Source organism: Platichthys flesus, chromosome 10 (assembly GCF_949316205.1).
Source record: "Platichthys flesus chromosome 10, fPlaFle2.1, whole genome shotgun sequence".
In the NCBI taxonomy this organism is placed as follows: domain Eukaryota; kingdom Metazoa; phylum Chordata; class Actinopteri; order Pleuronectiformes; family Pleuronectidae; genus Platichthys; species Platichthys flesus.
This window is the reverse complement of record NC_084954.1, coordinates 14,981,065-14,993,726: the sequence shown is the minus strand read 5'-3', so window position 1 is coordinate 14,993,726 and position 12,662 is coordinate 14,981,065. Positions and strand designations below refer to the sequence as shown.

The 12,662-nt window shown below is 43.3% G+C and overlaps 1 protein-coding gene across 1 annotated transcript in view; it reads left to right on the top strand.

Moving 5' to 3' along the window:
• Positions 1-12,662, top strand: part of LOC133962061 (latent-transforming growth factor beta-binding protein 2-like) — an 83,727-nt gene that overhangs the window by 41,208 nt on the left and 29,857 nt on the right. The window contains exons 9-14 of the mRNA XM_062397498.1: positions 5,839-5,913; positions 9,386-9,508; positions 9,604-9,768; positions 11,186-11,530; positions 12,317-12,336; positions 12,578-12,614. Of these exons, the coding sequence (XP_062253482.1) occupies positions 5,839-5,913; positions 9,386-9,508; positions 9,604-9,768; positions 11,186-11,530; positions 12,317-12,336; positions 12,578-12,614 (765 nt within the window). The remainder of the gene's footprint in view (positions 1-5,838; positions 5,914-9,385; positions 9,509-9,603; positions 9,769-11,185; positions 11,531-12,316; positions 12,337-12,577; positions 12,615-12,662) is intronic.

Sequence of the window (12,662 nt, the reverse complement as noted above, 5' to 3'; positions counted from 1 at the left end):
TTTAACAGGGTTTTTACTTGGTTCAGCTTAACACTGAAGAGTCCTGGCTTTAGTTGAGTAAATAGGCCTATGAGGAAAATAGCGTAGTCATACCAGTAACCTCAAGTAGCAGCTTTGCAGCAGAACCGCAGCAGGCATGTTGTGTGTGTGAGTTTGTGTAAATTTATTTTCACATGTAACAAACAAACACATAGAAGAAACTGAATCCACTGCATACTGAGATAAATTTACCCTTTTTTTAGCAATCTGAGAATGACTCAGTGCGATGTTCACGCAACCTTCTGAAGTCTGTTCGCTGTGTTTTGAGTCTGACCAAAACTGTAGTGTTGGCATGACTCCCTCGTTCATTGTGTGTTTAACCGCAAAAGGGATTCCACAAACCATTAGTCTCCCCGTCTGTCACTGTTGGGCAGCTTCCCTCTCTGTGACTCTCCCCGTCTGCGATGCTGGGAGGCTTCCCAGGGAGCCAGATCAGACGTCCCCAGAGTCCAAAAGAACCACCACACCCACAGGAGCCTTAGCTTCCTCTGACTCCTCCTCCCTGGGTCATCGAGGTTATCGTTTGTCAGGGCCCTTGTGCTATCATTACCCAAAAATATGCTAACCCCCTCTCTGTTTCTCTCAGAAATGAGGACAGATCTCCTCATGAGGTTTAGATCAACAAAGGCAGATGAGGCAAAGCAGGAGGAGATCCACGACGTGCAGATCTGCCCACATGAACTCATCTCTCCCAAATCTCCCATCTATTCCCCAGACATTACTATGACATCCATCGAGGGGCCAAAGCCTGCACTTACTGTTTTTTATTAGCGCTGATGAAACATGAACACTTGTTAATGACCAACAAAAAACTGAAATGCAGCGACTTTACTCTAGAAAAAGGCTGCGAAAGAACAGATGCATTGGAACGGCTCCACGGCAGCTTCTCATGGTGATTAGACGAAGACGTCACATGTCCTTGACAGCATTTGATGCATTGATGTTGACTTTGCTTTATCCCTTCACAACTAGAATGATGGAATCTATTAGCTGGGCAGCAGTATGGCTAATCAGGGCTGAAGCCGACCTAACCACTATGAGAATTAATTCCTAGTTGGAGGCAGATGGATATGAATTTCGGTACATTTGTTAATTGGACAGAGCTAAGTTGACATTTTTATTTTGAATGTACCGTGGACTGCCTTCTTCTGGAACCAGCCCAGTTGGTTAATACTCCACAGTGACTTGGAGATTATGGAGGAATGTGGATCTGTTTTAAATGTGTGTTTGATGCTTGTTACTTTGCCATCAGCATTTTGGAGAGGGGCGTTAGGCAAAATTGTCAAATTACAAACAGAGATGTAAGATTCATACTTTCGTGAATGGAAGCAATAAAAACTATTTTGTAAGTGAAGATTTAATGTTGCAGAAAAATAATATAATCTCTTCATCAAAGCTTTGCTGTGCAGTGTTGCATATGTGCTTGTGACACGATCTTGTCGAAGCAATACGATACAGAAATACAGCTCCAACTGTCAATGATTGCGTAAATATCCCGTAGCTTGTAGACTGGTTTTGTGTCCATGTCTGTATCAGGAGGAGACTGTTGATATTAGTCCCATGTGTACTTTCTGATTAGTCTTTTCTTCATGAGCAGAGACACATTATTTACTGGGCACGCAATATGGACAGTGCCAGAATGGCAAATGTTGCGTGTGCCAGAGCGTTTGCTCTAATCAAGCATTGGCTCAAAGGCCAAGACGAGATGGCATTGCCATGTTAAAGACTCTCCAGACCTGAAACCCTCCATGGTGATTCAAGAGCTCTGTTTGCTCCTGGTTTTCTCTGTGAGGCACCAGTTTGTCCCATGGCGGCATGTCAAGAAGTAAATTGCTGGAAATGGTCCGGGGGTGAGACTTGGCTTTTGTATTAGTTGTATTTGTAGAGAGTGGACCCCAATGGAATGGAAAAGAAAGACAATCTCTGTTTCCCGTCCTGTGGATGCCATCCATCCATCCATCCCTCCTCTCTCCTCTCTCCCAAATGTTCTCAGGTTTTCCAGCCAGTTAAGGAGAGAAGTCAAACACTGAGGTTGCCTCTCAGACAGGTCCCAGGGGAAGCTGGTGAAGGGCTCTGAGCCCCGTGATTGATAGACCAGACCTCTCAGTCATCTTAGAAGAACGGCCCCAGTGACTGGGTGGTCCACAGCGATTGTACCAAATTAACGATTAAAGATTTCTATATAGCTGAGGAACCCATTTAACAACATACGCTCCCTCCATTCTCAGCCTGCTGCATCCCTCTCTCTTTACTTTCTCCCTAATTTTGCATAAGCTGCTATTTAATTCCAATGCCCACAGCAGTGCCCTCCTCGGAAGTAGTTTAACTCGCTTAAAGTAGTCCTAAGGAATTTATTCTAATTTGGTTTGGGACAGCATCTCCAATCAAGAAGCTTCAAGGATTTTGAATCAGGGGAATTTAAGCAAATATTTCTGAGCAGTTGCCAGAGGAATGCACAACACTTTTGAATGGAGACGGACAATAAATTAGTGAAGGGTGACAAAGTCTTTTGTAGAACAGGGCTAAATGGATAGACAACAATTGGATGTTTTTGTCTGTAGCCTGAGTGGATACAGACCAGTCTGGGTCTACGGTCTTTGTAACCGAGGGTGACAGTAATAATGCGCAGCTTGAGCGCACTCTTGCAAGCCACTGCCCGTGCCACTCTTATGCTTTCTACACAAATGACTGCAGAAACAAGCATGAGAACAGATGCATCATTAAATTCATCATTCTTGGCTTTTTTAAATATAATTATGAATATTTCACGGTCAGGTTGTCGCTTTGGTGAATGCTCTTTCCAGTTTCGGGTGCAGTAGCCAAGGATTCCAACACAAGACTCACCCAAAAAATATTTACCAAACCTTGTTCCCAAATTAGAATTTAATTAATCAATCACGCAGCAAAGACAATCTGTATCTAAATTCATCGTTTAGGAGGCAGCCAGTATTTAATGAGGACTGTTGGCAACTTTTGTATGCTGAGTTTCAGCAGCTGGTTTTTTAACTTTACTGCAAACAAATTGCCCCAAGGGAAAAATAAAGATCTAGTGAAAAAGACTTGTGATAGTTGGCATTCTTTAGCTCTATCGAGTATTAAATAGATTATATGTGCAATCAAAGTAATAAACATATTTTGTTAATGCAACTTGTAGGGGGAAACATACAAATTTCACTGTTTAATGTCAGTGTGATGCTTTTAAATGATCAGGGGTTACAGGGATAGTTTACCGAAACATTTTAAAATTCAAACAATTTTCCCACCCCTCCATCAGCAGAGTGATGAGTAGATATTGTGAGAATTTTCCTTTTTCGGTGAACAATTGTTCTTTAAGCTGCACAACACTTTTGCAGACATATTTAAAGGGGACGTATTATGAAAATTCCAATTTTGTAGTGCTTCTACACGTTAATTTGGGTATCTGGCATGTCTACCGTCCCAAAAACTCAGAAACGATACGCTAGAGTGCGACGAATGGGATTACGACCGAAATAAACATCATAGTCATACCATGCCCATGTAGGGAGTCTCGCTACATGGCCTTGGACGAGCGCGCTAAATCTAGCGTAAGCTCGCGAGCTAACGCTAGCCGGGCTCTACCGGCCCGGTTAGACATTTCATTAAGACCCCAAGGAACCATATCAACTGTGGTAAAATGGGCATAATATGTCCCCTTTAAAGACAAGCAGGGTATTGAAACTTTTGAAACTGTCTCAGATTCACGTTGAAGTTGTAACTGATTGCAGAGGTCCTCTCCTACTTGCTAATAAGCTTTATTGAGACTCCTGAACCACCCCTACTGGGCTTCCCTTGGCATGTGCGTCCTGCTGTCATTCAGGCCAGACTTTCCCTGATCCTATCGCCGCAGGAGGACATGCCCACCGCCCAACCACAACATCTCATTACCCAGAACTTTTGGATGGGGGATTATAGGGGTGTGGAGAAAGATGAGGAGGTGGGCAGACGGGAACAGGGGTGTCGCCATGACACAGTTTCCCCCTTTTCCCCATTGCCCCCTTCGTTCTGACCCACTTCTGCTCTGTCAACCCTCAGGTACACTGACCCTACTTGGTCCACTGGGTCACAGCAGGACCAAAACATAACTCAGCTCCAGGACCTTGTTCCCAGAAAACCTCCATGTGGCACACATTCCAGGCACTCCTGGGAAAATGACACAAACTCATGACTGATTGCTGAGCTGTGTGTTTACACGGTTGTTGTGTTGGTAGCTTCTACATGTTAAATTGTGGTGAGGTCTGTGTATCTAGACACTGGGTTTGGAACCTCAAAACTGTACAGGGCACTATTCTCATAATTTTCAAACTTTGAAATTGAATGGATAAGCGTCTTGACACATCGAAGGGGTTTTACGTATGGGTTCCCTTTTGCTTTCTGTCCAGTGACATAGGTTCATGAAGATGACAGATTGACGGACTATAGAGAGGTCACTCACTCAGCACTCTGGTTAGCTTGAGTTTTGGTCACAAACACAGTGCGACTTTTTCCCCTTTCCCAGAGCACCCTGCCAGGAAAAGAGATGTGTTATCTTTACTGGCAAGGCTAGTTTCTCGCATGCGTCACCTCTGTGTTCAACCTTCTTTTCGTTGTGGCAGCAAGTTTTGTGAAATCTTATTTTTACTGGCCTTGGTGTAAATTCAAAGATTGTCATCACATTTGTTCCTGTTTTCTAAGAGTGGAAAATGCTGGAAATTATGATTTCTCTCCATGCTGGCTGATGATGCAAATAAAAATGAATGTGAACCTGGACTAATTCCACCACTAGCCATGAGAGCCACAGGACCTTGGCTATCGTGACTAGGAAGCAACGTACAGCAATCGTGGCTTTGAGCTGGTTCATGATTGTAACTTGATTTGACTGTGAGAAACAGCTCCATCATTTTAACAAGCATGTCGGTATTTACAGAGCCCTCTTAAACCGAACACACATTTTCCCCTTGAAAAGTCAGTAGTTGGAGCTTCTCCTTTGAACATGATAGTACGCAAAATGTCTTCATGTCCGTTTGTGTCAGAAAGCTGTGCTGCGAATAATCATCCTTTCTTTGTTAAGAAACATAAAGATCCTCCTATCCTCTTTGTCCAACATGTTGACACAGACACACATACAGGGACCTCCTCTGCCATATGATCGTCACATTGACCCCTCTCGACATTTAATTGAGCATGCAGGGTCCTGACTGGGTGTCCAATTAGTAATGACATGATGTTTTCAGACCTCTGTCACTGATAGTATGGCATTAATAAACCCCGCATGTTTTTCTTTTGCATTTAGTGCAGTACCTCTGAGAACCTGTCGTTTGCACACACCTGAACCACAGACTACTTACATGTGAGCTATACCTTAATCATCATTCATCGTTTAAGCATTAGTCTCTTGTTTAGGTCGAATTTGCACTGTGGTTGGTGATAAAGGTCAGGGCTGTCATGGAGGCTTCCTCAACTTATTTACGATATAAGCGCTTCCTTCATGTGTCCCTGGGGGTTGAGGAGAGTTGTAGGTAATATGATTATAAATGACGTTGAATGTTATCGTTACATTCTCCTGGATGACAGTGCTGTCTTGTAAATGTGGTTGATGGGGCTCCATTTACACGCGCTCACTTTGGAGTCCCTTGAGGCCCAGCTGTGGGTCGGTCATTTCTGCTATTGCCAAGATGCTCACATCTGTAAGTTATATGTCCCCCCCCCCTTCTTTTCTCTCTCTGCGATGAATGCCATGCTTTGTGACAAAGAGGCACTTTAAGATCGTCTAAAGTTGTACTTTCTCTTCCTGTTTTGCAGCGTACGCAGTGATTGCAAATGGACAAGTGGAATGCTCCAAAGGTTTTAAGAGGATGAATCAGACGCACTGTCAAGGTAAGCTATTAAATGTGATGAAAAAATTCTATGTAGTTTGATATTTTATGATATGATTTATCCTACCGCATACTTTTATAGGTGGTTTAATGCAAATACATCGAATATAATGGCTTGGATATGATAAAAATAGTCCATATGTTTCCAGGCACACACAGACCCCTTAGCATGCATATAAAAGTATCCCTTGCTGCGTGTCTCGCGTGATCCTATGGGAACCATGTCAAGACTACACTTAGCCTTGGTCCAGGGTCAGAGTTCAGCAGCCAATAAGGGCCTGGGGCTGCTTTTTTAATTGGTCTTTTGGGTTCTAAGTAGGGAATGGTACGGTAGGCTGTGATTATGGTGAATGTGGCTCTATGAGTATTTTTGAGGGAGCTTTAGTGGCCGACCTATTTGTTTCTCAGCCCACCTTAATGTGGCACCAGAATAAAAGCTCAGCTCAGCCATCCATCTGGATAGAAAAACAAACCTGTCGTCTTTCCCTTCTCACCATCACAGAGGATGCCATTTGGCTGCTGGTTCAAGAAGCGATAACCACCCACGGTGTCAATCCTCTAAAGACCCTGTAGACCATTAAGTTAGTAAATATACCGCATTGGAATTAGTCAACCTGTACAAATAAACCTTGGCTCAGAGACACAGGAAAAAACACATGATGCTTGATCCGTAACCAAGGCAACTGATGCTGACACTTTGGAAAACAGAATGACAGTCGACTTGAGCTCCACCACTGACTTGATTAATGGTGTCATAATCCAGGGGCCGATGCCTGTGGAGCGTGTGCTCCAATGCCTTGCTCTGAACACATCAATAACGGGCCTCATCCACTGGTTCAGCAAGTTCAACAAGTTTTCGTATCCGTGTTATTATTGGCCAGTTAATTATTTCAGGTAATGATTGATCTGGGAAACTTATTTTAATAAAGAAAAGATATGTGGACAAGCACACACTTATGTTCCAATTGTGTGTCAATAGCCAACAAATTATTATTATTATTCAAGCCTCTCTTTTATGATTGCTTCAAGATGTTCCTCCTTCAGTTCCTCATTCCTTTAGCTCTAAAAAAGCGATGCTGACAGTTACCCACAATATTTACTGGAGCACTTTTAAGTCTCTGTGCTGTTGGGCTGCTGCACCATTCCCCCCCCAAAAAATTCTAATTTCAGGCCGTGCACCGTCTGCCAAGGAGGCAAAAACTCACTCTTGGATTTTGTCATTATTTTCAGGATGCCTTCCAGCTCGCCAAACTGGGAGCTCCTTTTTCTGGGCTTTTTGCAATATACTTTAAAAGAACCGTTCAGTGCTTGTCTCATGGCCTTTAAAATGCATAATTAACTGCTCTGGCTTTGTATCCTGACCCATGTGGTCATTGACGTCCTCGCCACATTACGATAAGATGCCCCATGAGAGCTGTATGCTGCACTTTGAGATGATTCCTTATCTTCAATAGTTCCTTTCTTCAAAACTAGGTCAGCTGAATTGGCTATTTGCTGTTGTGCCCACTAAGATGCATTTGGAGAAACGCTTTTGACATTTTTTATAAACCTCATAAAAGCTACAAACACTGACATTTGGCATTTATCATCTTGAATAATTTCTGGGTCAAAATGTAGGAATTTGCTTATGATTAACTGCTGTTCCCAGAAATGGCTGCTTCGACTGTATTTTGAGAGTGTGCCTTCACTATTGGCAGTCTCTAAATGGATGAATTTTGGACCCATAATTTATGTCTGGTTTGAGACTTCCAGAGTAGTCACAAGGTGCTCCCTTTGACTATAAAAGCCAATACATAATAAAGAGAGTGATGTGGCCAATATCCCTTTGGAGTCTCTATAAATTATGCAGGTGTTTATTGGAGTCTATTTTTTCCAGAGTTTAAAAATGGGTAATGTCGGGTGAGTTGCAGCTGAAATCCAATAAGCCCGAGTTAAAAAACTTTTAAGAAGTGTTGAGGTCATTGGTATGTATCATTTAGCAATAAAACACAATCTTGAGAGAACTATTTGTCAATGAGAGCATCCGACCATGAACTCAAAATAGATGCTGAGATTAGTGCTGTTCATGACAGGTTGTCATGCGAGTCAGTTTCAATCCCAATCAACCCACCAGCAGACTGTAACAATAGCACTAATCTGGGAATCAACCGAACCATGGATTAAAGACCCCATGTGATGAGGGCTGAGCCCAACGCTGACCTGAACTCTGACCAGATAGCATGCTGCTCAAAACTAAACCAAACTATATTATTGATCCAGTCTTTAAAGTGTGAAACTCAGCAGAGAGAAGCAATGATATCTGGGGTCTGCTTCACTGTCCTCACAGTATATGCCTCATCCTTACTCATCCAAACAGGTCTCTTCTGCTAACAGAGACAAAGGCTTGTTTACATTGTCAGAACAGAGACTGGAGGCTCAGGTTCCTCCTTCGAGAGATAGAAGAGTGCAAAGAGAAATAAAATGATCTAAAGGAATAAACTGCACTACAAAAGGAACATTGAGGCACTCGCTGGAGTTTGCTTCAGTCCACAGAATTGTATCAGCCTCAAATCCCTTATAAGCTCACTTTTTCCACCAGGAAGCGAAACAACAAAACACGAGCAGATTAATTTGAATTGGGGAAAATCTATGGTGGCAGGCTGTCGAGTCCCAGTCGTCAAAGCAGTGGGAAAAGACCTAATGATCTACTCTTTGTTTAACACGGTAGAACAACAAACTTTGCCTGGGCCCAGTGTGATCGCATGAATAAGCACCTGAAATATGTCCCCCTATGCTTCTGGCTGGCACGTCAACTGGCTCGCCTTGCCTTCATTTGACTTAGGGATTCTAGAGCTGGGGGAGCAAAGTCTACTCACCACCATATCACTCAGGCACATGGCACGTGGTCAGAAAGGCGGAAAAAATCTAACTTTCACCCACTCACACGATGGTGTGAGCTTATTGGACACTGTAAGGGAAAGATGTGGTGAAAGATGATAATCTAAAACATTCTGTGATTTTTGTCTGTCTCCTTGTCCGCTCAGATTTCCAATTCAAGGTTACCGCAGCCCAGAGAACGTTTAATATCTTGCAGTCAGTGGGTTTAATCTTGAGTGTACTCTGGTTTACAGTGGTCAAATTTATTGTGCGTGTTTCCCCTGTGTCATCACTCCTCCTCGCTTTCACACAACTGTGTAACCCTCACAGTCTCAGTATTTCATTACTGTCCAGCAGCTGGTGGTTCTGAGTACATGATCTAAAGCTATATCTACATATTAACATCATATCTGTTGCCCTGCGAGCACGAAAAGCTCTGTATAGTAGACGTGAAACGCAGAAACACTTAATCTGACATTGATACCTGTAGCAATTTTGTTTAAGGGGTTTCAGCAGGAGGTCAGAAAATTGGAAATGGAAAAAAACATTACTTCATACTATTTCCATAATCCGAATGTACTAGATACTGCGTGACTGACCTGTTGCATATTTCACAGACATCAACGAGTGCCTGTTGCCTGGAATCTGTAAGAACGCTGAATGTCTCAACACCAAGGGAAGCTACAGGTGCATCTGCTTACTCGGCTACTTGTTAGACACTGACAGGAGTCACTGTGTCTGTAAGTATCTCATGCACACTGATGTTATCTAATGCTGGGACTGTTTCCTTATGTGCCGCATCGGTTTTATGTGATGCTATCAACTCTCTCCTCAGCGGACAAGGCTGTTTCCAACCAGAAGTCACTGTGCTACCGATCGGTGTCAGCAGCAACATGCTCTCTGCCGCTCGCTCAACACATCACCAAACAGATCTGCTGCTGCAGCCGAGTGGGCAAGGCCTGGGGCGCTGAGTGTAATCGCTGCCCTTTGCATGGAACAGGTACAATCAAAAGTTCCCCAATACTGCTACTGCATGTAGACACATCCTCCTTGAGTCTTAGCATGTCATGGATCCGTAAATTTCAAGCGTCCATATCTGGGTTTTAACTGGGCCTGCTCAAAAACCATTAGTTGGGTTATGGTTATTAAGGGATATTTACAGTTATAAAATCTCACATGTAATCTTATGCAAGGGACAGCAACAGAGCACATTTACTTACTTACATTCAATCACCATTTTTCCTCTGGTATGTCAAGCTGTTCAAAATAAGCAAATGTGTTCGGAGTGGAAAGGGACCAAGAAATTTAACAGTTTTCATATTTTGAAGGCTACATAATAATGGGAGTCAGTCTTGTGTTATCACTCCAACCTCCAGAGAGAAACCCCACTAATAGATCGGCAAAGCTTCACAGCAGAATTAAATAGCTCGGCCAAGTGAAACATGGGAAGTACTTGTCATCTTTTTTTTCTCCATACTGATCTAATCTTCAAAGTCTCAGAGCGAAACACTCTGGTCTGGTGTCTGCACTGGCCGGTGATTCATGGGGATCGTCATAGATCAGATATCACAGACACAGACCTCCGTGGTGATGCTCAGCCAGGACCAACACAGAGTGCAGACACAGAGCCTCTGGTTATTTGGGACACTGGCTTTTGTATTGCCTGACAAGCTGTTAGATCCATGCTCTGGACATTTCTTGCGACTTGGTAACAGGAGCCCACCAACTTTCATTCCAGACCGACTTCTATGATGTGGATCCTGATCATGTATATTCCCACTTCCCTCCACTTTAAATGCATCATTCAGTAGCTTATCATATCCATGTTTCCTGCATTTACACAAGAATTTTCAGCGACCACATGTCTGTCGTTACTCTCTACTCCAGGCTCTTTTTGGCGTAGAGCTGCTGCGGTTTTGGGTCAGGTAGGGGACACAGTGTGTCTGACTTGTAATGGATTCACCATCGCTGAGGTTTGTTGTGCTCGGACACAGAGAGGTGCAATCTACCTCTTTTTAAGTGACCAGCCAATCCTCTGTTAGCTTCTCACTCACACCCCTATATACAGCAAAGGGTTCAAAGGTCAGTTGAATCTTCTATTTCCCTCACTAGCGTGGTCGTGCCTGTTTGTTGCAGATATTCCCTAAACGCTACGAATTCTCTCCCTCTGTGACAGCTGTCACAAGCTCGCTAGCTCCGCAGCGCAAGCCGAAACCTGACCCCACACACAGTAAAACACAGCATGCTCAACATAACAGTATTACACGGATGGCTTTTTTGGTATTGCTGTGAACATCAGACAAAAACATGAGCCACGATCACAGCATTTTATATTAGCTTTAGAATTTGGAGAGCACGATTCAGAGGCAATGTTTTCTAGGGCTCATTGTTTGCATGATGTGTTTCCTGCCTTCCAGATCATTTCAGGGAGATCTGCCCAGCTGGTCACGGGTACACCTACTCTCTGTCAGATGTTCAGATCTCTGTCAGACCTCTGGGAGAACATGTTCTGCAGAGTACAGGAGTAACATGGGATGAGCAGGGTCCAGTTTATCCTCAGCCTCCGTCTTCCCTGCCGTCACTGCCGGTGCCCAGCAGGCCAGGGTTTCCCATCTACCCAGAGACACCCCAAGTGCCCCAGTACCCCGAGTACCCTGAGTACCCTGAGTACCCAGAGACGCCACAGGCCCCGGGGCTCCCTCTGACTCCGCAGCAACCTCTCCATCCCTCCCACCCAGCCAAAGAGACACCGAAACAGCCAGGTGAGATTGAAATGCCTTGTGCATGGAACCTCTGCCAAGTTGACTTTAAGGTTGATAAATGTTTACTCTCAATGCTAAAAAAAAAAGATGAAGAGATAATCCTGCTGCATGTTTTGTATCCAAACATGGTATTCACTTTACCACTTGGATATTTTTACCACAAACCCATGGCATAAACAGTGCCGGGCAGCTGAGTCATTACAAAATAGGAATTTCTTTCTCACAGGATGTAAATGGATTAGCTTCTTTTGTAAGAATCCAAACATCAACAGGATGTTTTGAGCTCCACAAATACATGCTTGATCCAAGGTCGAAAATATTCAGAGGAGTAGTCATTTTGGCCATACATCAACATGAAACCCCAGTGAGCGTCACCGTGATGCACATGAGTAATTCACATCAGCAAGACATCTAAATCCTCTGGATTTCCTGCAAATTTTTCTTTACCAATTTAATGCCTTTGTGATACTTTACTGGCACCGCTACAAGATTTCGATTTATGCGAGGAGACAATTATGTAAATATTTTGGTCTTCATTATCAGCGATATCTGTTTCCTCGTCTCTGTCTTTGCATTCTTCTTTGGCCAGCAGTCTGCACTGCTTTTATGAAACATCTTTCTCTGTCCCACCTACAAGATAAATGAACTGTAAGCTTTGTTTTATTAGAGTTAAACACCTCCAAAGCTGCATGTCGAGTACATACGTTTTGGGGTATGTAATGGTACTTGTAAATGTGAACTTTTGCCACTGATAAACTTTTTCCTCTTCTCTCTGTCTGGTGGCAGATGTGGAAATTCTGATCCCGGTAAGTTCTCCCTCCCCGTCAGCCCCTTGTCTTTTTCCATGTTTATCTTAAAAACGATATGCTCTAGCTATCTCAGCTGGAGAGTTTGTTTAGGATTATGCAACTTATCCCGACCACATTTTGGTAGACACACACAGCTAATTAGCAGTACATATGATGGAAAAAAGCAGACATGCTGTATTAGTTTGAAAAATATGCAAAAGATTAATTTTCTGACAAGCAATATTTGCTTGTTTTTCAGCCAGCTGTTGTGACTGACTCACCACAGGGATATCCAGGTATTTTCTCCCCTTAACTTTACTCACACAGATCATATAACACTACAT